Source organism: Diachasma alloeum, unplaced genomic scaffold (assembly GCF_001412515.2).
Source record: "Diachasma alloeum isolate Michigan unplaced genomic scaffold, Dall2.0 Dall_scaffold_00270, whole genome shotgun sequence".
NCBI lineage: Eukaryota > Metazoa > Arthropoda > Insecta > Hymenoptera > Braconidae > Diachasma > Diachasma alloeum.
The window spans coordinates 761,637-788,996 of record NW_021680409.1 but is presented as its reverse complement, the minus strand read 5'-3'; the positions used below and the strand labels follow the sequence as shown (position 1 = coordinate 788,996).

At 34.3% G+C, this 27,360-nt stretch overlaps 4 protein-coding genes across 9 annotated transcripts in view; 2 read left to right on the top strand and 2 right to left on the bottom strand.

Moving 5' to 3' along the window:
* Nucleotides 1-68: 68 nt before the first annotated feature.
* On the top strand, nt 69-11,468 carry LOC107037789 (sphingosine-1-phosphate phosphatase 1). 4 transcript variants are annotated; one of them, XM_015256543.1, is made up of 5 exons: nt 69-211; nt 399-442; nt 3,435-4,107; nt 6,091-6,315; nt 8,858-11,468. In XM_015256543.1, exons 3-5 carry the CDS (start codon nt 3,515-3,517, stop codon nt 9,273-9,275), a joined length of 1,236 nt encoding a protein of 411 aa, XP_015112029.1. In that variant the 5' UTR covers nt 69-211; nt 399-442; nt 3,435-3,514; the 3' UTR covers nt 9,276-11,468. The 4 variants fall into 4 exon arrangements, with proteins under 4 accessions (XP_015112029.1, XP_015112026.1, XP_015112028.1 ...); XM_015256540.1 differs by having other exon boundaries at nt 69-227; XM_015256542.1 differs by having other exon boundaries at nt 69-227; nt 315-442.
* Nucleotides 9,605-18,369, bottom strand: LOC107037790 (PIH1 domain-containing protein 1). The gene is made up of 6 exons (XM_015256544.2): nt 18,203-18,369; nt 15,579-15,852; nt 13,308-13,720; nt 11,547-11,690; nt 11,388-11,436; nt 9,605-11,309 (listed from the first exon to the last, which is right to left on the bottom strand). Exons 1-5 carry the CDS (start codon nt 18,260-18,262, stop codon nt 11,401-11,403), a joined length of 927 nt encoding a protein of 308 aa, XP_015112030.1. The 5' UTR covers nt 18,263-18,369; the 3' UTR covers nt 9,605-11,309; nt 11,388-11,400.
* Nucleotides 18,370-18,481: 112 nt separating this feature from the next.
* On the top strand, nt 18,482-22,680 carry LOC107037788 (COMM domain-containing protein 8). The gene is made up of 4 exons (XM_015256538.1): nt 18,482-18,623; nt 20,157-20,315; nt 21,383-21,535; nt 21,613-22,680. Exons 1-4 carry the CDS (start codon nt 18,561-18,563, stop codon nt 21,778-21,780), a joined length of 543 nt encoding a protein of 180 aa, XP_015112024.1. The 5' UTR covers nt 18,482-18,560; the 3' UTR covers nt 21,781-22,680.
* Nucleotides 22,681-23,474: 794 nt separating this feature from the next.
* The window catches only part of LOC107037786 (fibrous sheath CABYR-binding protein), a 117,344-nt gene continuing 113,458 nt past the window's right edge, over nt 23,475-27,360 (bottom strand). For all 3 annotated transcript variants that reach the window (XM_015256535.1, XM_015256536.1, XM_015256537.1), the window contains one exon: nt 23,475-26,457. In XM_015256535.1, coding sequence (XP_015112021.1) covers nt 26,413-26,457 — 45 coding nt within the window. In that variant the 3' untranslated portion in view covers nt 23,475-26,412. The remainder of the gene's footprint in view (nt 26,458-27,360) is intronic.

Below are 27,360 nucleotides of genomic sequence, written 5' to 3'. Positions count from 1 at the left end.
CATTGGTGACATCTGTATCCAACAATCTCCACTTGTTCCTCCCTTCACAAAAAAAATTGCAACCACCCCCAACACTCTTCTAACAATCGTATCAACAACTCCACTATTAATCATTAATCCATGGCTAATGCGGCAAAAACCGTGAGTGAGACGGAAACATTTATCGAGCATGGACTCGAGACAAAGTGCAAACCGCACTGCGAGGCGTGAGGTACGCGCCTACAGTTGTATGTATCACTCGTGACAATTTTTTCGTTCATCTCACACGTCAATCCGTCAGATTAATTTGATTTATTCCGTCCTTTTGTGGGAAGAAAATCGAGATTCGGTGGAATTGCCGTTTTCGGTCGGAGATTAGACTAGGAGATGCGCAGATTTTCAGTGGTGTTGTTTTTCAGGTGACACGGGGAAATTCTGAAGTCAGTGAGGAGCCAGACATGAGGTAAGGATCCAGTGAAATAACAATTAGCAGAGCGTTGGTGATTGATTTTACAGATGAGATTAGGGAAATTTCATCTGTCGTTTTTGGGGGGTATCGCGGGAGTGGGTGGGCTAGGGGGAATGGCAAGAGGCCTTTTTTGGAGAGGAGGGAATTCTCTACGGAAAAGATCTCCAACGTTTTCTTCTAAACCCCTTCCTTTTGGGGATATTTGCGGAATAACTCAGGCCTTCTACGGAATTGTTGATTTATTAGATTTCGATTATGTATTCATGACGCGAATGAAGGACAATTTTGCAAGACATTTTCTCTAACTATGGAAATTTTGCATGAAACATGTCTTTCGATGTGTTTTCTTGAAAATCGCTTCTCTCCAAATAAAAAAAAAATGAAAATAAAATCATGCAATTTGAAATTTCACTGAGAGATCAGTGGAAATCAAAATTTTTGGTCAACAGGAAAACGAAAATTCCTCAATTTACTCCAATTTTCAATCAAAATATGAATATTTAGTATCAAACTACCAAAACATTTCAATTAAAAGAAAATTCAAGAATACATTGACCCGAATTTTCTTGCTTTCTATGAATTCTGATAAAATATTTGAACTAAAATTTACAGTTTCCATTGATTTTTTTATCAATAGGTGAATTATCCGTGTCGAAATTCCCTGAAGCTTCACTGTCATTTGATAAAGACTTCCAAGAAGTGTAACAGAAATTCCCGCCAAAAACTGTTAACAGCGATACTGAGAGTCATTTCCCCTAAAATCACTTATTACCGAAATAATTCTGTTCTCTTTACCATAAAAAATAGTATATTTTAATACGAGTGCGTAATAGCTATTTTTGTGATACTTGCCTAAAAAGTGCACTTTTCGAAACGGTTTAGTGTGTGTAAAGCGGTTATTTTTCGCACGGCGTGAGTAAAGTTCACGAGCATGCGTACCGTGAATTTTCCATACTGACCGTCACTTTTCCCAGTCCGGGGATTGGTATTGACCCTTCTGCAAATTGGCAAAAGTGAAAGTCACTGTGGAAATAGTATTTTTCTGTACTGCTTCTCACGATTTTTCGTCTGGAAATTGGTATTACATACTTACCAAACTCGAAAACTTGAAAATCACTACAGAAAAATATTGTTCCTAGGCTGTTGCGATGGGGTTTTTTTCCTCGTGTGGCGTTGGCCCCCGAGCCGTAGGCGAGGAGTGGCCAACCACACGAGTAAAAAACCCCATCGCAACAGGCCGGAAAAATACTATTTCCGGCCTGAAAAATATCGTTCGCGCCTAGTGCCACAGGGATTTTCGACGAGTGTGAGGTTGGCACGCCGAGCCAAAGGCGAGGCACTCGACTACCCAGTGGCACTAGACGCGAAATATACTATCTCGTGCTTCGCTTTACGGACTCGAAACGAACTTTATGCACGCTCTTGGGCTTTACGCACTCATGCACAAAACCAACCGCTTTACCCCCGCTACCATTCCGAACAGTGAACTCGGCAGGTATCACAAAAAATAGGATGTGTTACACTTGGGTGCAAAAAGTGGAACTTTACGCACTAGTAACACAATATACTATTTCGTCATAAAGCCGAAAGAACTACTTTTGTCGCAAGGTCGAAATAGTATATTTAGTCATTAGGTCGAAAAAAACTTTTCTAGTGAATATGAGTTTGCAATCATATGAGCTAGAAAAGTTTTTTTAGGCCGTATGACAAACAATATTTTTTGTCAGAACGGCTGCAAGCAGCGATTCACGGATGTGTAACGTCCGTGAAAACGCTGCCTTACGGCCGCAATGACAACAAGTTGTTTTCAACCGAGTGATGAATATAATTTTCACGAGATGTCCGTAAAACAACGTTTTGCGGACAGGGTGATGAAAGAGCGGTTTGACACTTTTTGATACTGCTGCTACGTTCACCTCGTACCGAAATATGCGTTTTCGTTTTCGTTGTATCGGTAAACTAAGAGCACATTTCGTCATTAGGCTGAAATAGTATATTTCGATACGAGTGCGGAAAAGTGTTTTTTGTTTTTTGGCTCGTGGCAGGGTTATAACACGAGTCGAAGGCGAGTGATATGATCACACGAGACAAAAAACACTTTTCCCGTGAGTATCGAACGATATTTTTCGTTACAATGTGTGGAGAAGGGACGTTTTAGGCACGCGAAGCGCGACTAAAATAGTATATTTCAGGGCGAGTGCCATGGGGTTTTTTACTCGCGTGGAGTTGGCGTCCGAGACGAAGGCGAGGACTCGCCAACCGCGCGAATAAAAAAACCCCATGGCACTAGGCGTGAACGATATTTTTCCGTAGTGATTTTCAATTTTACGAGTTTGGGGAAGGGTGAATACCAATCCCCGGGCGAGGAAAAGTGAAGATCAGTACGGAAAAGTTACTTTTTCGCACAGCGTGATGAAAAAAACTTTCCTGGCGAATATGAATTTCATATGAGCTAGAAAAAGTTTTTTCGTTTACTTGTAAACGAAAAAAGGTACAGTTTAGAACTCGCTGAACGTAACATCACTGTCAAAATAGTATATTTCGTAACGAGTGCAAAAAAGTGTTTTTTGGCGAGTGGGAGGTTTATATCACGAGCCGAAGGTGAGTTACGAACAATATTTTTCATGACAATGTGGCGGAAATTGGACTTTTAGGCACGCGGAGCGTGCCGAAAAGTTCACTTTTCGTCACAGCGTGATGAAAAATATTGTTCGACACATGTGAGACGGAAACTTTCAGCTGATGTGATTGGTAACTTCATACTCCTGAAAATTCCGCTTTTCTCGTATCGAATTATACTATTTCCCACGAGTGTCGAACCCCATCTTTCATTACAATGTGTGGAAAATGGAATTTTACGCACGCTGCGCAAAATCCCATATCACTTTATGCACAAGTAACGAAATATACTATTCTGCGTTATTTTCTCACTTCCCAATTAATCAATTCTCTTCACTCATGATAAAAACAATTACTTTCTCCCCAGGAACCCATCCCCTTAACCATGCTCGTGAATCAACCCCTCACGAACTAAACTTTCAATAAGAAAAATTGAAAACCAAGAAAATGTGGAGAGAAACGATAGAAGATCTGAAGGACCCTCACCTTGTGGCGAGAATCCAGCAGTTCTTCGGCGTAGACATCACCCACGAGAAATCCTCCCCATCCCCCCCACAAACCGACGATCAATCGAGAATAATCGAGAAGAACGGAACAGTCCATGAAAATGGTAAACGAATTGTGCACGCGAGTGAAGAATCACTTGACCCAGCGGAGAAATCCCCAATTGAGAGACGAATTCCAGTAAACAATTACTTCTGGTACTACTTGTTCCTCTTTGGTACTGAGCTGGGGGACGAGGTGTTCTACTGCTCGTTCATTCCCTTTTGGTTCTGGAACATTGACGGGGCAGTTGGGAGGAGAATAATCCTAGTCTGGTCAATTGTTATGACCGTTGGACAGGCCCTGAAGGACATTCTGTGCTGGCCACGTCCTGCCTGCCCTCCAGCTGTCAGACTCCAGAGCAAATGGTCACAGGAATACGGAATGCCCTCCACTCATGCTATGGTTGGTGTCGCCATTCCTTTTGGGATCATTCTCTTCACTATGAACCGATATGTCTATTCTATCTGCTCGGCAGTCGTCGTCGCTGTGCTGTGGTGGGTATTTTTGGGGTTCATTCATTGAATGATCATCACTTTTGTTTCATTTTTAATGAAATGCCTCAATTTTTTTATTCATTGAATAATTTTAATCATTTTTTCCTCAAAACGACAATAGGCAAGATGGGAGAGGGAAGAAAATTGCAGGATTGGCCATTTTACCGTAAAAACCATTCGCGGAATAAAAATCAGTAGCCAAGCGGTAAAACGGTTTAAGGCCCAGGTGTTTTTTCTATTTTGATAATCTGAAATGGTCTCCAATTGCTATTCAGTTTTACATAGCCCTGGAGTCTTCAAAAACAATGATTGTATAATCAAAAAAACGTTGAAAAAAAGCTGAACATTTTCAAAGAGCGTTTTTGAATAATATTGGAAAATAAACCCAATAGGGAGGAAATTGCAAATTAAAAATTTTATGAATTTAATGGCTGTTAAATCGTCATTTGTCACAGTAGTCAATGGCTGTGAGATTGTCAGTAACCATGATAAATTTTCGATTGACTATTTCCTCTCTATCGGACTTACTTCTTAATCTTTATTAAAAACACTCTGAAAATGTTCAGTTTTTTAATATTTTTTTTGGTTGTACAATCATCCCTTTCAGGGACTCTTGTGTGATGTAAAATCCAATAGAAATTATGATATATTTTACATTATGAAGATGGAAAAACAATCGAGATAACATTCGAAAGATAATCCACTCAGACCTGAAAGGGATACGTCGGTGAAATTTGAAATTCTTCACTGGGCCTTGGGGCTCATTGAACAGTTTGTGATATATGACGGAATATGGGAATAACTAGAGAAAATGGCGAAAAACATCATTTTTGCTGCTGTTAATTAATTAATCTTAAAAATGCTCCTTGCGCCGTAATTTTCACACGATTTTAGCTGTTTTTATAAAACTGTTCGTTACACTTGAAAGAATAAAGTTAAGCATCCGTTTTACTTTATTCGCAATAGTTTATGAATAAAAGACTTTGAAATTTCATAAATTTGTTGCATCTTTAGAGTAGGACTAAAAATTCATTGATTTTAGTAATTGAACATTTTACTCATCCGTATTCTAATTTTTATTATTAACAAAAAAATGGCAGATTAAAGCAAAAAGGCGGGTTCAAAAGAAAATTTATGAAATTCAAAATTCATTTATTCATGATCTATTGTGAATAAAATGAAGCGGATGCGTAATTTTATTGTTTGGAGTGGAATGAACATTTAAAACAAAGCTGAAATCGTATGAAAACTACGGCGCAAGGAGTATTTTGAAGGTAATAAAAACAGCAAAAATGGAGTTTTTCGTGGTTACACGGGGCAAAATCGATGGGGTCCGCGAGTCCCAAGGCCCAGTGAAGATATTTAAATTTCGCCGACGTATCCCCTTAAGTCGACTTAGATCATGACAAACATTTTGCTAACTCCCTTAGATTTCGGGATATTAATTGAAAACTGACCAATAGTCCAAATCGACTTAAACCGTTTTATCGCTTCACTACTGAAATAATTATATTTGTGTTCAAAATAAAAGGAAAAAAACTAATTAACCCTTCAAGGACGGGGTCCATATACATATATGGACCCCAAGCAAAAACGCATGATTCTGTTTAAAACTGGATAATTCCAAAACTGTGACAGATAATCTAATTCCGCCAATGCCATTCCAAAGCTGGATAGTGTAGCTTCAATTTTTAATGCGTTTTATAATTTTTCAAGTACTAGAATTTATCGCATCTCAGTGATATTAAGCACACGTCAGGGTTTGTAACAGAAAGGCCCCGTACGCGAGGGGCTAATAAGTCGAAAATTTTTAAACCATTTCTAAATGATTTCCCGTAAAGATGCATCTGGAATCGATTTTACCACTCTCCATCATTGACGGGTTTGTTTTCATTCATTCTCACGTCAGCAATTCGTTATCACTCTAAATTTGTGACTCGACTAAAGATAGATTCTTATCAGTGTGCACATTTATCGTTTCAGGTGCTCGTTGATCTGCCTCAGCAGGTTGTACTTGGGGATGCACACAGTCCTGGATATATTCGCTGGACTTGGACTGGCCGGAATGATGATGATCCCACTAGTGCCAATTGTCGATTTTACGGATCACTATCTAGTTACTAATGAGACAGCCCTATTCGTACTGTTTGTCATTAGTGTTGCCACTATTATTTATTATCCTACTAGTGATAGGTGGACACCGACTAGGTAAACTGATGTTATTTCATTTGAATCTATCAAGTGAAGACATGGAGAAATTGAACAGACTCTTGATACATGATGAGGCAAATCAAAGGGTGGAAAAAATGTTTTTTCTGTACTGCTTCTCACGATTTCTCGTCTGGGAACTGGTATTGCAGACTTCCCAAACTCGAAAACTTGAAAATCACTACAAAAAAATCTTGTCCCGGGCGTTGGCGTCCGAGCCGAAGGCGACCCCTGCGACCCCATCGCAGCAGCCCGGAAAAATACTATTATATACGAAATGCGTCTTTGACCATAATTTTCATCCGATTTAGACTTTCTTGAAATGTTTGCTAGAGTCCAAAGAATAAAATTGGGAATGCATTTTCGTTATGAAGAAGATCATGAGGAAGTTATTATCATTTAGCTTATTAGAGACTATGCACAGACGAACAGAAATTGAGAGTCCACAAAAATCATTTTATAATGATGTATTTTATATGAAGTAGGACGAACACCCAATTTTATTATTATTATTATTTTTTTCATTTTTTTTATTTTATGAAGTCTAATGAAAATTTTTAAGAAAGAAAATTCTGAATAGAAACAGAAAATTAGATATTACTGTAAAGGAAAGGGCAGTATCGATGGAGTTAAACATTTCTTCCACTTTGATACACTCCACGTGCATCAATTTGCATCTTAACTCAACGTTTGATTCATTCCATAGTAGTTCTGTTTATCGCAGTTACCTACTTGGTACTCTATTTCAATTGAAAATCTCATGGTTTCATAAATTCAAGCAAGTCAGAGCTCTCACCCAACGTTTTTCTAGCTTCCGTTATGCTCATGTGCATGAAATTCCATCTCAACTCCACATTTGCACGATATCCAGCGAAAAGTTTCTTCGAAATTCCCTGACTTTTCCCAGTTTTCCAGACCAAACTTATTCTATGCCCTCACTATAGAAAACGTTCATAAGAGTCCAATGGAAGAATGGAACAAAATGATCATGGGGGTCAAACGAAACATACTTTTTATTACAATATGTGATTCATTACCATTATGTAATAACAAGGTAATAAAAATGCTTTTTTCTCCATTTTTTAATGGACAGATAGTTAAAGTATGATTTCCTTTATTAACTATTAATATGGTATTGAAAACTACACCGTTATAGATTACTGAAGTAATCAGAATTTTATTTTTTTTCTGATGTGCCGTATCAAAAAATCGTAAAAATACCCAACGCAGTCCTTCTGCCTTATATTTCAAAATGAAACGTTATCTTCTGATTTCACCTTGAAAATCCTTTTTGGACCACATCTTTCACCCGCTTCCCCCCCCCCCTCTTCAACAAAAAAAAACAAAAATGTATGCATGTGGGGGAAACAAATTTTGAGTTTTGACATTTCTAGAAAAAACTTTCGCTAATTCCCCGATTTTTCCAGACGGATCAAATACCCTGACGATTTCCGGTTTCCAGATTTTCCTAATTTAGCGGGACACCCTGACAATTTGATTTACCCCAGAGTAGTTCTCCTTACCACAATCAGCCTACTTGGCACTCTGATTCAATTGAAAATCTCATGATTTCATGAATTCAAATAATCCAGAACTCTCACCTAACATTTTCCATCTTTCGTTATGCGCCATGTACATCAAATTGCATCTTAAGGCCCGGGTGTACTATCTTTCGAACGTTATCTCGATGTTTTTTTTCATCTTTCGTCATCTGAAATTGTCAATTGAATCCTGCATCATGCAGAAGTTTTGAAAAATTATGAATGAATAATCAAAAAAAAAGTAGAAGAAATTCTTAAGTTTTTCAAAGAGCATTTTTAATTTATATACAGAATAATTTGATTTAGGGTGACAAATGGCGGCCTGTTACCCAATTTCATGCAGGGGGAAGACTAATTTCGTAAATTTTTTCCCACACTGCACAGAGACATTTATTACGGAAAAGCCTCTTTGAACAAAGTTGTAATATTTTGGAGAATTTTTTAATCACACTTTTATCACATAAAAATGGCAGATGATTATATACCACTGTTTTGAAAATTGAGATACCTAACTGTCACTTCCCATGAGGAGTTAGTGTTTTGTTATCCACCATGGAAAATGACAGCTAATAGATAATTTGCCACAGCGAATCAGATATTTGTAATTTCCACTTTTTTCAACTCATTCTGAATCTCAATTAAAAACGCTCTTTGAAAAAGTTCAGAATTTTTTCTATTTTTTTTTATCATTCTATCATAATTTTTCGGAATTTCTATACGATGTACCACTCAATTGACAATTTTCGATTACGAAAGATAAAAAAAATCCAGATAACATTCGAAAGATAGTACACCCGGGCCTTAACTCAACATTTGGTTCAACTGAAAATCAGGTCCATAAATTCAGGCAAGCCAGAGCTTTTACCCATTAAAAATTTATACCTCATTATCTATCCATCCCTTAAACAATTGATCTATAAGAAAATTCGCAAGGACTTTTTTGTCTCAATCGTCTTGTCTCCGAGATATTTTCAAAATAATTGAAAAAAAATTGTCTGCAGGGGTGACACAGCAATGGTAGTATCAGTGACAACTGGTGTCCATTTAGCTGCTCTAATTAACTTCAAGACTGGAGCAATGCAGCCCGTCCTCGTTCCACCTCCCTACAGCATAATATGGCCAACATGGACGATGTTAGGATGTACGATATTACGTACAGTCCTCGGTTTTTGCTGCGTTCTCGCCACAAAAGCCATCACCAAGTTCCTAGGCTACACAACAATCTGTGCCATACTCAGAGTAAACTCCAAGGACCTCATGAACAGTGAAAATTCACACGAGAACAAGGACAAAGTACTTGTTGATTTATTCTGCAAGTACATTAGTTGTTTTATGATTGGTTTCAACACTGTTTATCTTCTGCCAAATGTCTTCACGATCATGGGGATCGAGAGACCCACATTTTACACAGAAATGTAAAATGATAATACAACTCAATTTGATTTAAGTTAATTGAACTAGTGAAGAAATTGATTTTCTCGCACTGGAAAAATGATTTTTTTTCTTCTACGAGAAGAGATTGGAAATTATTTAGGAAATTTGACATAACAAAAACGTTTTTTTGTTATATAAAATATATTTTGTTACGTTTTGTTGATAAGTTATTGTTAAACTGATGAGTTGCAAGTGAAGTAGTGAAGAGTAGATGCGATCAAAACCATTTTCGGGTTATTTTATAATTTTTGCTGATATTTGTCTCATAATCGTTTTGGGAATTACGGAATTTTCTTCATAAAAGTGGTTCTGGGAAAGAATGTCAAGCAACCTTTTTTGTTGAAAATTTTATTAGCCACAAAAAGCTCTTGAACATTTTCATTAATCTACGATCATATAAGCAAGAAAACTAATAATGCCGAGATAAAAGAGAGGACTCTCCTTACGTATCAAAAATACAAAACTTTATTCCGCAGTTGTAATAACTCCCATCTGACTGATCACAATCAGTTATGACTTTTGTACGCATTGGAATCCAATTCAAGTCTGACCTGTGCATATCTGAATGACTCCTCACATAATACAGTAATTGTTTATATTTCATCACTTGGTCATCATACTCCAGTTGTACATGGCAAATGTCAAGCTGACGATGCTAGATGTTCACATATTCAACAATAACGCAATTGATTAAATCTGGGCCATAACTTTGTGTACAAAATGGCTCAGAAAACTTGAGACATAAGTAAGCTTTTGCAACCCCTTAGAAAATGAATTGTGAACTGAAGATTTAAAGATTTTTTTCACCTTTAAGGGATGTCCAGCTATTCAACAATAACGCAATTGATTAAATCCGAGCCATAACATCGGTTTAGGCTATAACTTATAGTAGGAAATTCGTTTGAAAACTTCAAAGATGAACAGACTATTGAGAGTCCTCAAGAAAATGAATTTTGAACTCATCTTTCTGCTACGGAATAGACTTTTTCATCTAAGAAATCTAGGGGAAATGCTTATTACACCCATCAAACTGAACTGAATAATAAATAATTTGCTGTGGCTCGTCTCCACTGTTGTTAAATCTCCAAATGATCTCGAAGGAGAGACAGCTTACTACTATTAAAGTCTTTTCGGTTGGTCGTAATTATTTTCGTTTTTTAATACGAAAAAATGGACGAAATATTTATTACGTTCATCAAACTGAAAATCTAAGAAAAAATAATGAAAAATTCTGGTCGGTTCGTAATTATTTTCACTCTATTAAATTCGTTTTCTCCAACATCATTTGAAATCTTTTGGATAATACTGAAAAATTCTGATAAATGTTAATCTTCATGATGGTATACATTTGAGCCATAACTCCCAAGACAATGGGGAACTTGCATAATTTTTTTTCAATTTCTAATCTCAAGTTTATGACCTGAATAATTCATTTTTCATTCATAAGCGTTTAAAATATTGTTCATTAATTAGTCATTAATTGTTGAAAATCCAAGATTTCAAATGCTTTGGAATGGCTAATGACGTCACATAGACAGTCGAGCGCTGGACCAATCACAGAACGGCTCGAACCGACCTAACCCAATCTTGAAGTGCGCCTCGGCCAATGGACGACGGCAACACCCCACTCTCTTCACACTCGGCCAATGAAGCGTTATCTAACCGTCTTCGTGACGGCATGACCGAAAAATTAGTCGCGAAAACGAATGATTTTTAATTCATTATAAAACATACAGACAATATTTCTCCATAATTTTTTGCCGTTAAATCCATATATTATGGACAATGTGTGAATAGGGGAATTAGAAAGAATTAAGCTTCATCCAAGTTCCCTATTAATAAATTGCCCTGTAGTTATTTATAATAAAAATTCTGCAAAATCATCCCGTAATTCTCAGAATGAAAAGGTCTATGATTTTCACTTTTATAACATAAAGACATAAAAAAAACATCACTAATGTAAATTGAGGTATTCTCAAGTGTTCTTTTGATATCGCAGCAAATGCGCTCCATTCAGGCCTAGGGCATTCAATAATTAGTCATTAGAGTACGCACAACGTCACTAGTAATTAATTATTTTTAATTATTGGGAATTACCTCAATGTCATGCTCACGTCGATGTCACTGGCATATCCAATCGCAGTATCTAGAGATAATGAATAAATTAATTAACAAACATCGTTGTTTCGTAACATTCGATTACCAGTAATTACTGATGGTTCATTAATCATCATGGGAAGATTTGAATTTTCTTACGTTGAGATCTGCGTCCAGAGAGGCTGTGGTTGAACTTTGGTCGATTGAGAACGGAACGAAGACGTCGACGAGGTAATTATGGGAGGCTGCGTCGATTACAATCCTGTCTTGACCAATGTCTGCTCGAAGATCATTTTTAGAACACTGAAACGAATTTTTAAAAAATGACAATTTCATGCTCAAGAAAAGCATTACGAGGATTTATGAAGAGTGAGAAAATTGAGATCTTTCGCTGTATGAAAGAAAAAAAAAAATTTAAGGCTCGGGTGTACTATCTTTCGAATGTTATCTGGATTTTTTTTCATCTTTCGTAATCCAAAATTGTCAATTGAGTGAGAATGATAAAAAAAATAGAAAAACTTCTGAACTTTTTCAAAGAGCGTTTTTAATTGAGATAGAATAAGTTGAAAAAAGTGGAAATTACAAATATCTGCTTCGCTGTGGCAAATTATCTATTAGCTGTCACTTTCCATGGTGGATAACAAAACAATAACTCCTCATGGGAAGTGACAGCTAGGTATCTCAATTATCAAAACAGTGGTATGTAGTCATCTACCATTTTTATGTGATTAAAAAATTCTCCAAAATATTTCAACTTTTTTCAAAGAGCCTTTTCCATAATAAATGTCTCTGTGCAGTGTGAGAAAAGATTTACGAAATCAGTCTTCCCCCTGCATGATATTGGGTGACAGGCCGCCATTTGTCACCGTAAATCAGATACATCTTTCAATTTCTTGTTATTCAACTTATTCTGAATATAAATTGAAAATGCTCTTTGAAAAAATTAAGGATTTCTTCTACTTTTTTTTTATTATTTGTTCATAATTTTTCAAAACTTCTGCATGATGCAGGACTCAATTGACAATTTCAGTTGACGAAAGATGAAAAAAAACATCGAGATAACGTTCGAAAGATAGTACACCCTAGTCTTACTCAAGTATTTCCTTACAATTATTATTATTATATACGAGATGAAAATTGGGATTTAGTTTTTTCATTTGCTTGGATAGCTGTTCTCCAGAGGTTGAGAAAACTGAAAACACAAAAAGTCCTTCAAGAGGTTCTCCTCATATTTTCTGAACCTCTAAAAATGTAAAAATGTCAATTAACAGATTTTAACTCTGAATTTTATTTTCTAATCGATCTAAATCAACAGATTATTATGAAAATATTTAAAGGACTTTGAAAATATGAAAATTTCATGCGTACAAGCTAATTAAAAGATTATTAAAGAGTGAGAAAATTTGAGAAAACTAAGATACCGTGAAGTATCGAAAGAATTTCTAGTGAAGAATTTGTTTATAATAATTAAGAATACAAGGTGGAAATTGGAAGTTAGGTCTTTTGACGCGATAGCGTTTGTCTAGAGGATGAGAAAACTTTGAAGGCTCAGAAAGTCCTTCGAAAGGTCTTCTTCAAGTTTTTTGAACCCCTAGAAATGAAAAATGTTAATTAACAGATTTTAATTCGAAATTTTATTTTTTCATTGATCTAAATCAATAGATTATTTTGCAAATATTTAAAGGACTTGGAAAATATCAAAATTTCACGGCTAAAAGCTATTTAGAAGGTTGATAAAGAGTGAAAAAATTTGAGGAAACTCAGAAAGCCCTTTAGGAGATTCTTCTCAAGTTTTCTCAACCCCCAGAAACATAAAGATGTTAATCAACAGATTTCAATTGGAATTTTATTTATTTTCCTTTCGAATTGAACCAAGCGATTATTTTTCAAATATAATAGATTATTCTGGATGGGCTTTACCTGATGGGGGATTTTGAAATATCCGATCAATTTTTCAGTTTCCCCCTTCCCCGGTTTTTTGAAAATCACATACTGAGAAGTGTCAGCAGAAACCACACTCGCAATCAGCGGTTGTTTATCCTTGGACTTGGAAGATTTTTTCGCAGAGACTTCTTGGATCAGGGGCTTCGGTGCTGAACTCTCCGACGAGTACTTCGGTTGTCGTTTCGCCACCCTGTGATCCTGCAGCTTCCCCACGACCTTTCGATTCTTCAGAACAACGTAACTCTCTGAATCAACAACTTTGTCGTACTTTTCTCCGATTGCTGAGAGAATCGTGAGGACTGCGAAGGCGAAGAAGTGTTTTTTTTCCTGGCATTTGTCGAAGAATTTTGTGTTTATGGCGACGTCGTAGGTTGGACATTTGGCACCACCTGGAAATATGATTATTTCTCTCTATATTATAAAAATCCAAATTGACTTCTGGTGATGAAAATTTGGTACTCGAAATTAAGACTCCCAAATTAAAGGCCAGATTAAGGGTCACGAGGGTCAGATTAAGGGTCGAAAGGGTCCGATTAAGGGTTACAAAGGTCAGTTAAGGGTCAAAAACTAACCGTCAGAAATGAAAGATCCAAAGGTCCAAATAAGGGTTATGGGGATCAAAATCAGGGTCACAATTAGGGTCATGGGGGTCATATGGGAGTTAGTGAGCGGAGCGAGCAAGGGGCGTAGCCCCCTCGTCAGTTACTATTATTTCAATGGCTCCAGAGCAAGATAAAAGAAATGATTTTATTCTCTGAAATAGGTTCGCTTGGGCCAGAGAAATCAAAAGAAATATTTTTCATTACGAAAAGAGAAATTATTTTTCTTTTTTAACATAGTAAAATAACTTTAATCAAAAATAATAATGAGAATAATCGTAATATTTAACAGAAAAAATATCAAAAATCATGAGAAATTATCAAAAATGCATGAAAAACTCAACTGCGTTGAATTCCCAAGATGAATAAAATGAGTGAAAAAATGCTTTCGTCACAACACAGTTAATATGATTTTACTAATCAAATGAAATTGGCAATGTGCCTCCGAACGGAATTTCTACGGTGATGTATTTCAAATTGAATTCAATGATTCATTTAATTTAACATTGTCCCAATGTTGGTAGCTAATATTATCCCAATGTTGGCGGTCAACATTGCCCCAACGTTAAATTTTTTTACTTTTCTCTGAATATTCGTTTCAAAATGAATTTTTTTAACAACAGATGATGCAATCCATCTTATGGCCGAACTCAGTTAAGATGGCATTGGGAAAACATTTGAAAGCATCATTGGATTCATTTAAAGAATTATTTTTTCAGTTGTCGAAAAACCATCGGTCACATATACACACACATTTATACATCCGGACGTAACATAATAATAATCGGATAAAATTTTTAGTCTCCAATTCTCAATTTGTTATTTATTCCATTCATTCTATCAAAAAACAAAGATAGAAATCGAATTTATGGATATTCTTTCATTGGTCGAAAGAAAATCTATTTTAAAAATTTCCGGAGACATTGAAAAATTAATGTTTTAGTTCTTCCCACCCATTTTTTTTTTGCTTCTTTGAATTTCTTCTCGCTGAAATATTGATATTACTTTGATATTTAACGAAAAAAAAGTAATTCGAAGTTCCAGTCGACATAAAAGAAAAAAATTCATCAATTTTTTAGTTCTTCCCACCCACTTTTTTTTTCTTCTTTGACTTTCTTCTCGCTGAAATATTGATATCCCTTTGATATTTAACGAAAAAAAAAGTAATTCGAAGTTCCAGTCGATATAAAAGAATAAAATTCACTTTCTAGTCGATTATCTTATATTTGCTTTTTTTTCATTTCCTTTTCATAACAATAATTAGAATCCGCCCATAGCAATCCTTTTACCTTTTGAAGGGAAAAATAGATTTTTTTAATTTTCAGGAATACATGAAAAGATTTTTCTATTACTCGAATGAGATTTCAAATGACTTTTGTCTTGTGTATTTATTTTGATCACAAAGAAAAAACACTTTTTATTGATCTTTGCCATAATTCCTCTTCATTCAATGTTGTAACGTGTAAATTAAGAGAGAAAAATACATATATCCATGAATGATTTGATCTTGTAAATTGATTTCAAATTCATAACATTAAAAATTCCAATGCAGTCGCTACATAAATTTACAAAAATGTCCAACAGTGTAGGCGAGAAGTCATTAATGGTTTAGTGCAGAAATAAATTTTTATAGAGGAATGGATCTCACTTTTATCAGACTCCAAATGTTCATGCCCAATGCTCATGGGGATACACCATGCTGGAGTGTCTTCGCTCAGGATTTTATCGAACCTCTCATCAGAAATGTCGTCGGGAGGCGGGATTTCCGTTGTGTGACAGACATTGACGAATATTTTATCCCCAGCGTTTGTTTTAGTCTTGATGCAGACCCCAGGATAGGGTCTGAATACCACCGAGGGCGTCTGGGGGGTCTCCAGGGTCTTCACGAGGCGATCGAACTCCTCTCCCTCTTCCTTGTATTCCTGAAGGAATTATCATTGACAAGAAAGACGATAAACTACACGATAAAGCCAAGCGTAACAGAACTACGCAATTTTTTAAATAATTAAATATGGAATTTTAAGAGAATATGTCAAGGGATATTCGACTTTAGAATTTTTTATTTCATATTTTCCCATTAGAGAGCGATGGGGTAAAATGGACACTTTTTACTTTTTTTCAAATGCTAATGGCTTATTCAATTGTTGATGAAATTGTATCATTTTTTTTTCAATGAAAAGGGCAGTTTTTCTCCCTTGTGGCGAGCCTAGACTGAGCTCAATTGATAAATATTTTTATGAATTATGAATATTTTTAAGGATGGTTAGCCATTTCCAGCAAATTTTATTTTTCCATGTTCAAGGAAAATTCTGTATTTTTTTTGGCTGATAGCACAACATATGAAACTAACTTCTTTGATGTTAAGAAAAAATTAATCGCAATAGTCTCGCCAGAAATAAACGAATTTTTCTTTATACACGGGCTCTTATTCTATCCCATATAAGCGCACATAAGCACATGCGTTTAGTGCATTTTGTCCACTCCATTTCTAAATAATAAACGTGGAGTGGTGGATTGAAATTGTCATCAAGATAAAGGGAATAACTTCATCTCTCAGTTGAAAAAAAAATCAATTTTCTTCTGAATATTTGCAGTTTTGGATAAACATCCTTAAAAAAGTCAAAAGTGTCTATTATACCCCACCCTCCCCTAAATGATTCATTCTCGGCATCATCAGTAATTAAATATAATTAACAATGTAAATTTTTTCAAGCTAACATCTTGTACAACTTCCCAGACAGCAAAACTCGACAATTTGCCGTAATTTATCGGCAAAATAGCCTTCTTTATGGCAAACTTTCGGATCACTGTTTACTGGGTTCCTTGATTTGCATAAGTTTGTGCATACACTTTTGAAAATTTTACCAAATTTATTCCATGTGCACAACAAAAATGAAATTGAGTACAACTGTGAACGTTTAAAAAATTGGTGTGTATGTCTTATTAAATTTTTACACTTGTGCACAAACCTAAATGTGTACAATTCTTATATAAGGTATTCCATACCAAATGAGTCAACGGCTGACCCTCACCCTCTTGAAAATTGATGGCGATTTTTTCTACGATTGGGGGGCTTGAAAAACTATCTCTCAAATTTTTTCAGATTTTTTTGACAGCCCAGTTCGGAGATATTTTGTTTCCCAATTGTTCGTTTTTTTTCTACAATAACTCAAGTTCTACTCATCCGATTTCGATTTATTAGGGATAAAAATTTTCCATTTTTCACCACCTATAAGAATGTTTTTTGTCCAAATTTTTTCCAACCTCTAGATGCTCGAAATAACGAATTTTCGAAAAAAAAAGTTGAAAAACTTGAATTTGGCTAATTACGTCACGGTTGATTATTTTAATTTTTTTTCTAGTAATTCCTATAATCAAAACAAAAATGTTGTGCCATCATACATGTTGGGTTTTGTCTTAGATGTATTTTATTTTTAATTTTTTTATTCTCAAAATTCCGCGAATTCGGTCAAAATACCCCAAAATGTCATTGGTTGACTTTAATTATAAACAGTATGAAGTAAATTTAAATATATACCTATATATTACATATTTTTTCGATACATAATTAAAGTCGTTTTAAGGTGTTTTCACCAAATTTTCGCAATTTTAAAAAGAAAAAATAAAAAAAAAAATAGATCCTGGATGGAACCCAACAAGTATGACGGCTCAAAGTTTTCGTTTTCATTACAAGAATTACTGAAAAAAAAATTAAAATAATCGACCGTGACATAATTGGCAAAATTTAAGTTTTTCAACTTTTTTTTTCGAAAATTCGTCATTTCGAGCATCTAAAGATTGGAAAAATTTTTAAAAAAACATCCTTATAGGTGGTGAAAAATGAAAAATTTTACCCCCTAATAAATGAAAATCGGATGAGTATAGAACTCGAGTTATTGTAAAAAAACGGAACAATTTGAAAAAAACATATTTCCGAACTGGGTTGTGAAAAAAATCTGAAAAAATTTGAGAGATAGTTTTTCAAGCCCCCTAATCGTAGAAAAAATCGCCATCAATTTTCAAGAGGGTGAGGGTTGGCCGTTGACTAACGTTACTGATGAAGTAAATTGCTGTAAGCTGATATTCTGCGTAATTATGTAATCATGTATATGATGAATGATATTTGTCCCCGAAATGGCGAGCTCTTAAGATAAAATGATCAAATCAATAATAATCATAAATTCAAGGTGACATTCAGTACGAAATCATTAAAATTTGTTTAAATATATATCTCTAATTCAATTGTGAGAAGAAATGAAGTGACATTCTCACAGGAAGCAAGAGGTTCTTTTTCATGAGTGACTCATCAACGTCGAGCAAAGTGTTCGGCATTCTGATCACTGGAAAAGTCAATTTGAATATTGAATACACCAACAATTATCCTATTTATTGACACAATTATGGACAGGATGTCCAGATACCGGCGAGATTGTTTGGAATGCGAGGAGAGGACTGGAGAGCATGGGATGGACACAAGCAAGTGAGTCCATCTCTCCTCCTATGGTGTAATTTTCTCAATTGTCGATTTTATCGATTGAGTTTAACCTAAAATATTTGACAGTTGAAATGTTTATTATTGAAGGCTTTGTTGTGTTGTTTTTAAAAAGGGAGAATCGAGGTGATTGTTGATATGGACGGAGAAAACTTGAATTCATGCCTCACGAGAGAGGAAAACAATAATTTATTAACTCAGGTAAATATATTTTTGATGCTGAAGAAATAGTTGAATGCAACTTTTTATGAGGATTTTCTCCTAGTGAATCGAGGCTGCAATTTATTTCGTATTTTTCTCCTAAACTATTGGGTCTAGGGGAGAATGTCAAAAAACTTCTTTTGTAGAGAATTTCACGACCGATAAAACTTATTTTCTAACATTTTCTCCGAAACTCAATGATTGAGGAGATAATCGCGAAATAATGGAAACACTTTCTTACTAATCTTCTTCAGCAATGTCTACGTAATTAAAAATTTAAAAACAGAAGTTATTAGATCGAATGTTCATTCCACGAGCACGAAAAAATAATAATTAATGCAGTGTGTCACGTATTGGCTCAGTACCCTTCACTCATCAATCCTTATCAATCGATAATTGCCTCATTCAGTCTCTCACACATATTTCGTTTCTTACTTACAAAAAAAAATTCCACTCACGCCCTTTATCCTCTCAACTCCCTCGATCATTGATCATTCTTCCTGGCAATTATTGACACCAAGGGTATTCAATTCACTCGCTCGTATTCACCTTATTATTCTTATGACTATTTTCTTTTTTATGAGGTAAATACGATGATTAAGCCAATTGAACAAAACACACTTACAATCAGCTCTTTTAATTAATTAATTCTTTCGCCCACGAATCTTATCGCTCGTCTCGTTGCTACATTAATAATTTCTTTTATTTCCCATTCGAATTATCTTAATAGCAATTAATGGCCCTTTTAAAATTTCTACATATTCTTTTTCGTCTTTTTAAGTGTGCAGGGATTGATCTTTATCGAGGATCAATCGATGTTGTTCGTGGTTTTAATTTCAGTCAATTGTTTGGTGAGATGTTGATGCGTGAAATTAATTCATCGTCTGCTGTATTTTTGTTGCCTATCATTTTTTTTCAAACAGATTAGGGCGCTCCCTCCCCTGCTCGTTTCGCTCACCAACCCCCATATGACCATGCATGTCCTTTAATCGAACTCTTGTGACCTTTTTTTGATTCCTTAATCTGACCCTTGTGACCCTTACGACCCTTAATCTGACCCATATGACTTATAATCTGACCCTTGTCATTCTTATTTGGACTCTTATTCGAACTCTTGTAATTATTAATCTAAACCTCGTAACCCTTATTGTGATCCTCGTGACCCTTATTTTGGCCCTTGTGACCCTTAACTTTTGAATCTTAATTTTGAGTACCAAATTTTCATCCCTAGAAGTCGATTAAGATTTTTATTGTATAGAGAGATAGGCAGAAAAATATAGCCAGTTTAAATGATTTGATTATTATTTTTCATTCACTTATGGGAGTTTCACTTAAACATTTGAAACTCAAAACTTGTATTGTGAAATTCGCCACATGTACGTAGGAAATTTAAATCGTTTCAAAGTTTTTCCTGGAAACTCTGCAGTAAATAACCCTTTCACGTGTTTTTCTTGATTCTATCCTAACATCACTCCCTGCCGACACGATTCGATTAATGACAAATCATAATTACCATAATTTCACTGATTTCAGTTTTTACATTCCTGCGTCAGTGAAGTTTGTGGCTCCTCAGGACCCGAATATTCCCATTTCTCTAAGATGGGTTGGACTGAAGATGAATACAGTTATACCCATAAAATACTCTTAACATTGTTCAATAAACCAGCTGTTCTGCACCTCGATGATGCCAAAGTACGTCAAAACTTCAAATTGCTGATTCTATCGCCATAATTGTTGATCTCTCTCACTTCAATAATGATTAGTTTTTGAAAAAATCGGTATTTACTACCAGAAGATTTCACTATCATTGAGAGGAGACAGTAACATTTCAAAATCGCAGGAGCCTTTATTGATCGTCCGGATGAGTTTACTACAAAAATAAGAGAAAATCAGGTTTTTATTTTTTATTGATTGATGAAATTGTTGAAAGTGTCCTCGTAACGCAATTCTTAATCCATTGACTTGAATTTTGGTTTACACGTACAGAATATATGCATAAATATAACTAAATGCGGCTTTTTGAAAATTGTTTTTTACATTTTTTTTCTCGAAATTGCTACAGATAAAAAAAATAAACAATAGTTCAGATTGAAGTACATACGGGAGGGTGGGGCAAAACGGCCCCCCTTCAATTGTCAATAACTTGTGAATGACATTGTGAAAATTCCCAGTTTCAACTTCATTTTGAAGATAATTTTTCATTCTTCAAAACGAGCTCTAACTCATCCCAATCGGATTATTGAATCGGAAAATATTGACGATTGAAGGGGGGCCGTTTTGCCCCATCCTCCCCTAGTGAATTATTGAAGTATAAATTTTTCAGATTTTTTTCCATCATTTTCTAATTATATTGTAGATAAATGGTTCGAAAAATGTGAAAAAATTTCTACTTCAATGATTTATGATATAATTGAATATGTCCCCAATTCCCAATTTGTTACATTCGTCGCATCAGCAACTTTTGAGAACAAAATTCCAAAATCTCGAAAATTAGAAATAAAAAAGAACTCATTTAGTTCTGTTTGCATACATAGTATGTATGTGTGAACCAAAATTCGAATCAATGGGTTGAGAATTGTTGAAGAGAACACTTTTGAAGATTTTCTTCTTCTAAAACCTCTTTCTGAAGTAATAAAATCATCAGCCCGATAAATGGAGGCACCAACGATTTCGTAATATCAGTGCAGTCTCTCCTAAAAAAGATTGTTCCATTCCAGTTAAAATTCATCAAATGAAAATAGGATTATCTCTATTTGCAGATGCCTCAGCAGTTCTTCCACATGCCTGAGAACGTCCAGACTATCATCCTAAGCTGTCTAAAAATCCGAAGAGATCAGTTAGCGAAGGCTCTAGCATTCAATCATTCTCAGAAACAGACTGCCACGATGATGGACTTCGACTGGAGACTAAAAGTATTCTCTATTTTTCTTCATTACTTCAACTCTCTAATTATCAAACCCTACATCATCGAGCTGATGATTCATTGCAGATGGTGATGGGATCGAGCAAAGTGTCTTCGTTGAAGGAACCGCTCCTCCAGCTGGATCTCAGAGTGAAAGAAAAAGGCGAGGAAGAAATTTTGGGAATCGAAATGAATCGAGAGGAGCTGGATTCCTTCATAAAAACTCTCGAAGCTGCTAGTGTATCGTTGAACTGATATCGTTTCTACTACATAATTAATGAATATCTATTGTTATGAGCAGATATTCTGAAATTGTTTATTGAAAATTATGAATAATTGAGATGTGGCCAATTTATTTAAATTAAATTAAATTGATTTGCCTAAAATAAATGTTTTTTTGAACATGAACACATGTTCCATTGATTCAAATGAGGCCTTTATGAGTTAGAAATTAAATTTTTATTGAAACGAATCTGTGTTTGCTAATTTTCAACAAAAATATTGTTGAATTCTTATATAAACAGGAGATATCACAGGTTTATTCCTAAATGTCTGAAAGAGAAATCGCATACATAATGATGATACTGATGTTGTTGATAATGATATTGATCACTGATGGTGATGTTGGTGTTAGTGACTTCCAACGGTGTATGTATTAATTCTCAATTGTAGTTTTCATGGATTTCGACGAATTTCTTCTTGGTAATACTATAGAAATTCGAATCCGTGAGAGAACATACTGATTCTAATCAATTTAAATATTAACGTGATGAGTGATATAAAATCTACCAAACTGTCAGGCGCGCAGAGCGCGCTTTCCATTTCGTGAATAGAAAAAGTAAAAATAAAAAGTTTTATTCTATTTATTGCAACTGCAAATATTTAATAAGAATTAATTCATTTCTCAATGTTTATATTTCAATGATGGGAAAGGTTATTTTTTATAAAAAATTTTCTCAAAAATGTCTTCCGAATTGTCGGGTGGACCTAAGTTTTGTAAATATTAACAAAACAATTTTCAATATTGCAATTCATTTTTACCAGTTAATTCACATGATATTTCGCAAATATCTCCGACAATATGGGATTTATCGAAGAATCCAAAGAAATCATTGAAACCTACACAATTTCCTTCCTCTCCAAGAATTACCACGATTCTTCCAGGATTCAAAATATTCAAAAATAGTTTCTAATACGATTAGAAAAAGTCAAAATAAGAAGTTTGATTCTATTTGTTTCAAATGCAAATATGTAATGGCAATAAATTTCAATAAGTTTTAATATAAACATTCATCAATGTTTATATTTTGAACATGGGAAGGGTTTTTTTCATAAAATTTTCCTCTGAAATATCTTGACTTTGTAGACGAATCTAATAGTTTTGTAACTATTAACAAAACAATTTACAATATTGCGATTCATTTTTCCCAATGAGTTCACATGTCATTTCGAAAATATCTTCAACACTATTGAGTTTTCTTCAAACACTAGCTGACCCTTAATTTGGAGTCTTAATTTTGAGTACCAAATTTTCATCACCAGAAGTCGATTTGAATTTTTATAATATACAGAAATATATAGACCCTTAGTTTCTGACCCACATGACCCTTAGTCAGACTTTTATAATGCTTAATCCGACCCATGTGACCCTTATTTGGATTCTTGATCTGACCCTCATCGATAACCCTCGTGACCCTTATTCGAATCCTCATGAACCTTAATCTGATCCTTGTTGAGCTTATTCTGACCCTCGTGACCCTTATTCTAACTCTCATGATCCTCACTCTGACCCTCGTGACTCTTAATTTCTTTTTGTGGAGTCTTAATTTGGAGTACCAAATTTTCATCACCAAAAATTGATTTGGATTTTCATAATATAGAGAGATGTCAGATCTCCCACACACAAAATGACCCAGGATTACCCGCAAGAATAAATAAAAACTTCATTATACACTTGTTTCACAGTTTATTATAGGATATAGATAAATGTAGAATAGTTACTATCATAACTGCTGATCGAAGATACTGAAGACTGGGTACTTTCACGTCCAGGGTGTCTCCACCCCTCGAAGAAACTGAATAGAACAAAAGGAGAAAATACAAAGGAAATAAAAAAACTCATCAGCTCGTGCGACCCAGACCGATGAATCAATCATTCAATCATTGAAAAATGGAATTATAATCGGAATGGAGACACCCCAGACGGCTGATAGACGATGCTACACAGGCACCTCAGGTCCATCATAATTTTTTTCATTTTTTTTTTAATTAAAAAAGTTTTTTCCATCTCGTTTGAGATAATTCCTCAAACGAAACATCGAAATTTCCATCACTTTTTTTTCTCATTTCATTTTTCCATTTTCGTTGTAAATATCATTACGGACAATATTTAATTAAACTCCATATAGTTAAGATTTTACTATACACTTTTTTCCTCAAAATTGTTTTCCCCCTTCCCTCCTCTCCACTCCCCTCATCATCATCATCATTCAATTTTAATTCATCATTTTATTTATTCGTTAAATTAAATCCATTAAAATCAATGCAAATGCGAGTAAATCGCTCATTTTATTATTTTTAAAAAAGAAAAATTATGAAAAAAGAAGACTCTAACACTTAGAAATATTTTCCGATGTGAGGCATATACATATATGCGTTATCTAAGCTACGGCCCTTATCAACAAAATTCGTTTGTAGGCAATTATTTTTTAATTATCTTTTTTCTCCTCCTTTCATCATTTTTTTTTCTCTCTCTCTCTTGAAGATTCGTATAAACGTAGAAACATCGTAGTAAAAACGTTGAAAAATGTATTATTCATTTACTTTTTTGTATTTTCGGGGGGATGGTAAATATTGTGCGGGTCTCGTTACTTTAATTTAATCGATTTTTTGACATTTTTTGTTACGTTTAATTAGGCGATATTTTGGGTTATTTCCCACTTGTTGTTTTCTTCGTTTTCTTTCATTCATTTTGTTTAAATGATTATCATAAAATTACGATAGGCTTTCGTCGTTGGGTAAAGTGTCTTTTCTTTAATGAAGTAGCCCCTCGAACGTTGAATTTACACATACGATTTTTTAACTTCGTTTTTTTTTTCATTCTACGTCTAGATTATATATCACTTACGTTGCTCTTACTGTAATCGTATGTTTGTTTCGTAAAAATTTTTCTTTCGTATTTGTGTGCGTGCATTTGCATTGTGGAAGTGTGCAGCTTCTTGTAATTGCGAATTGAAGGAAATTAATAAAATTTGAGAAATGAAGGGAGAATTTGAAGTGGCGAGTCGGTAGGGAAGTAGAGAAGGAGATTTTTCTTGGCTAATAACTTTGGAAGGATGGCTTTTAGGGGAAAATGTCAGCAAACATTTTTTGTCGGAAATTAAATCCTCTTGAAAAAATGTTTTCTGACATTTTCTCGTAAACCCACTGCTTTCAAAGATATTGGCGAAATTGTGGGATGTAGATTTTTTGAGGATTTTCTCTTGGTGAATCGAGGCTGCAATTTATTTCGTAATTTTCTCCTAAACTATTGAGTTTAGGGGAGAATGTCAGAAGACTTCTTTTGTAGAGAATTTCACAATCTACAAAAATGACATTTTCTCCTAAACTCAATAATTGGGAGACAATCGCGAAATAATGGAAACACTTTCTTACTAATCTCCTTCAACCATCTCTACGTAATTAAAAATTTAAAAACAGAAGTTATTAGATCGAGTGTTCATTCCACGAGCACGAAAAAATGATAATTAATGCAGTGTGTCACGTATTGGCTCAGTACCCTTCACTCATCAATCCTTATCAATCGATAATTGCCTCATTCAGTCTCTCACACATATTTCGTTTCTTACTTACAAAAAAAATTCCACTCACGCCCTTTATCCTCTCAACTCCCTCGATCATTGATCATTCTTCGTGGCAATTATTGACACCAAGGGTATTCAATTCACTCGCTCGTATTCACCTTATTATTCTTATGAGTATTTTCTTTTTTATGAGGTAAATACGATGATTAAGCCAACTGAACAAAACACACTTACAATCAGCTCTTTCAATTAATTAATTCTTTCGCCCACGAATTTTATCGCTCGTCTCATTGCTACATTAATAATTTTTTTATTTCCCATTAGAATTATCTTAATAACAATTAATGACACTTTAAAAATTTCTACATATTTTTTTTTCGTCTTTTTAAATCTGCAGGGATTGATCCTTATCGAGGATCAACCGATGTTATTCGTGGTTTTAATTTCAGTCAATTGTTTGGGGAGATGTTGACTCGTGAAATTACCTCATCGCCTGCTGTATTTTTGTTGCCTATCCATTTTTTCTTTCAATCGTTTGAATTCTAGTGAAGGTTCAACGTAATAAGTTCATTTGGGGGTTTCGTTAACTGTTTAAGGAAAAATGTCAAAAGATTTTTTTTGTAAAGAATAAAATTTCCAACAAAAAATGCCTTTCCACCTTTTTCCCTAACGACAAATCGATTGTTTACATTTAAAAACTTCACTGGTGAATTAATAATAAAAATGAGTTGTTATTAATTGATAATTTTGGAAATGAAAATCTCTCCACCACCCCTGCCTGTCGAATTGTACAATTAATAGGCCCTACGAATTTTGAAATAAAATTTATACTTTTTATAATTAAAAACGAAAGAATTGGTTCTTATGCCCTTGGTCGATGTTCAACAACATCAGTTTATCATGGGTTTGTTGGTGTTTTCCTCAGTGTTTTTGCTGTTGCTGCTCATTAACGAAAGAAATTGTTATTCAGTTTAGTTTGCAGGAATGGTCCAAATATACATATCTATATAATATACTTTTTTTTTGGCTTTAACGAGAAAAAAAAAGTTTCTTCTTCCCAAAATACAAATTCGTTTAGCGGCGCTTATTCCTTCAGGGTGTTTTGGTGATTCATGTCGGCAATTATTTCCTGTGGATGATAATTTATATTAATTAATGATGACTACAGAGTTTGATCGTTGGGAGTAAAGTTGTAAAACTTTTTGAGTCAATGTATTTTTCTTCATTTATTTTGTAGTTTTTTCTCACTCATTTCCATTTATTTAATTTATATTATTATTATTATTAAATTGATTAATTATTGTTCCGAACAGGAAATGAAAAACAGAATCAGAAAGAGATAATCGACTAGAAAATGGATATTTTCTTTAAGTATTAGAGGGATATCAATATTTGAACCATAAGAAATTCAAAATTTGCAAAAAAGTGGGCGGTAGAACTAAATAAATTAATTTTTCAATGTCTCCGGAAAGTTTTAAAATCGATATATTTTTCGAATAATGGAAGAATACTCGTAAATTCGATTTCTCTCCTTCCCTTTTCATAGAATGAATTAAAAAAATGACAGAAATTGGGAATTAGAGACTAAAAATTTTCTCGGATTATAATTATGTAATAATAATTGCTACTTTATTTGTAATTATTGACAGAAAAATTTCCTTTTATCTAGACAGTCCTGACATATTTGTTAATTATGTAATTGATTACGAGGAAATATACAGAAAATAGTTTTATTTGGAATTATTTTCTTTAAAAATGTTTCGACATTTTCATGAAGAAATTTTTCACAAAAATTATGAACGAAATTGGAACGTTGGATTCGACTCCAACATTTTACCCCTTCAGTATATCAAAATTTGAAGTTTTTGTTGAACTCGATGGAAATTTCTTGACTTATACAGTATTTTCATATTTACTTCGCTATTTTCTGTTTATTTATGATTATTGACAGGAAAGCTTCATTTTATCTGGACAGTTCTGACATATCTTTTGTTAATTACGTAATTAGTTACAAGAGGATATGAGCAAAAAA

Excerpts from the sequence above, each read along its gene's own strand:
- LOC107037790 (XM_015256544.2), bottom strand. The coding sequence starts at position 18,262 with ATGCCGAACACTTTGCTCGACGTTGATGAGTCACTCATGAAAAAGAAC. Across the intron at positions 13,721-15,578 it reads ACATTTGGAGTCTGATAAAA|GTGGTGCCAAATGTCCAACC; the intron begins GTGAGATCCATT and ends TCATATTTCCAG. Across the intron at positions 11,691-13,307 it reads ATTTCAAAATCCCCCATCAG|TGTTCTAAAAATGATCTTCG; the intron begins GTAAAGCCCATC and ends AATTCGTTTCAG.
- LOC107037788 (XM_015256538.1), top strand. The coding sequence starts at position 18,561 with ATGGACGGAGAAAACTTGAATTCATGCCTCACGAGAGAGGAAAACAAT. Across the intron at positions 18,624-20,156 it reads ACAATAATTTATTAACTCAG|TTTTTACATTCCTGCGTCAG; the intron begins GTAAATATATTT and ends CACTGATTTCAG. Across the intron at positions 21,536-21,612 it reads ACTTCGACTGGAGACTAAAA|ATGGTGATGGGATCGAGCAA; the intron begins GTATTCTCTATT and ends GATTCATTGCAG.
- LOC107037789 (XM_015256543.1), top strand. The coding sequence starts at position 3,515 with ATGTGGAGAGAAACGATAGAAGATCTGAAGGACCCTCACCTTGTGGCG. Across the intron at positions 4,108-6,090 it reads GTCGTCGTCGCTGTGCTGTG|GTGCTCGTTGATCTGCCTCA; the intron begins GTGGGTATTTTT and ends TTATCGTTTCAG. Across the intron at positions 6,316-8,857 it reads GATAGGTGGACACCGACTAG|GGGTGACACAGCAATGGTAG; the intron begins GTAAACTGATGT and ends AATTGTCTGCAG.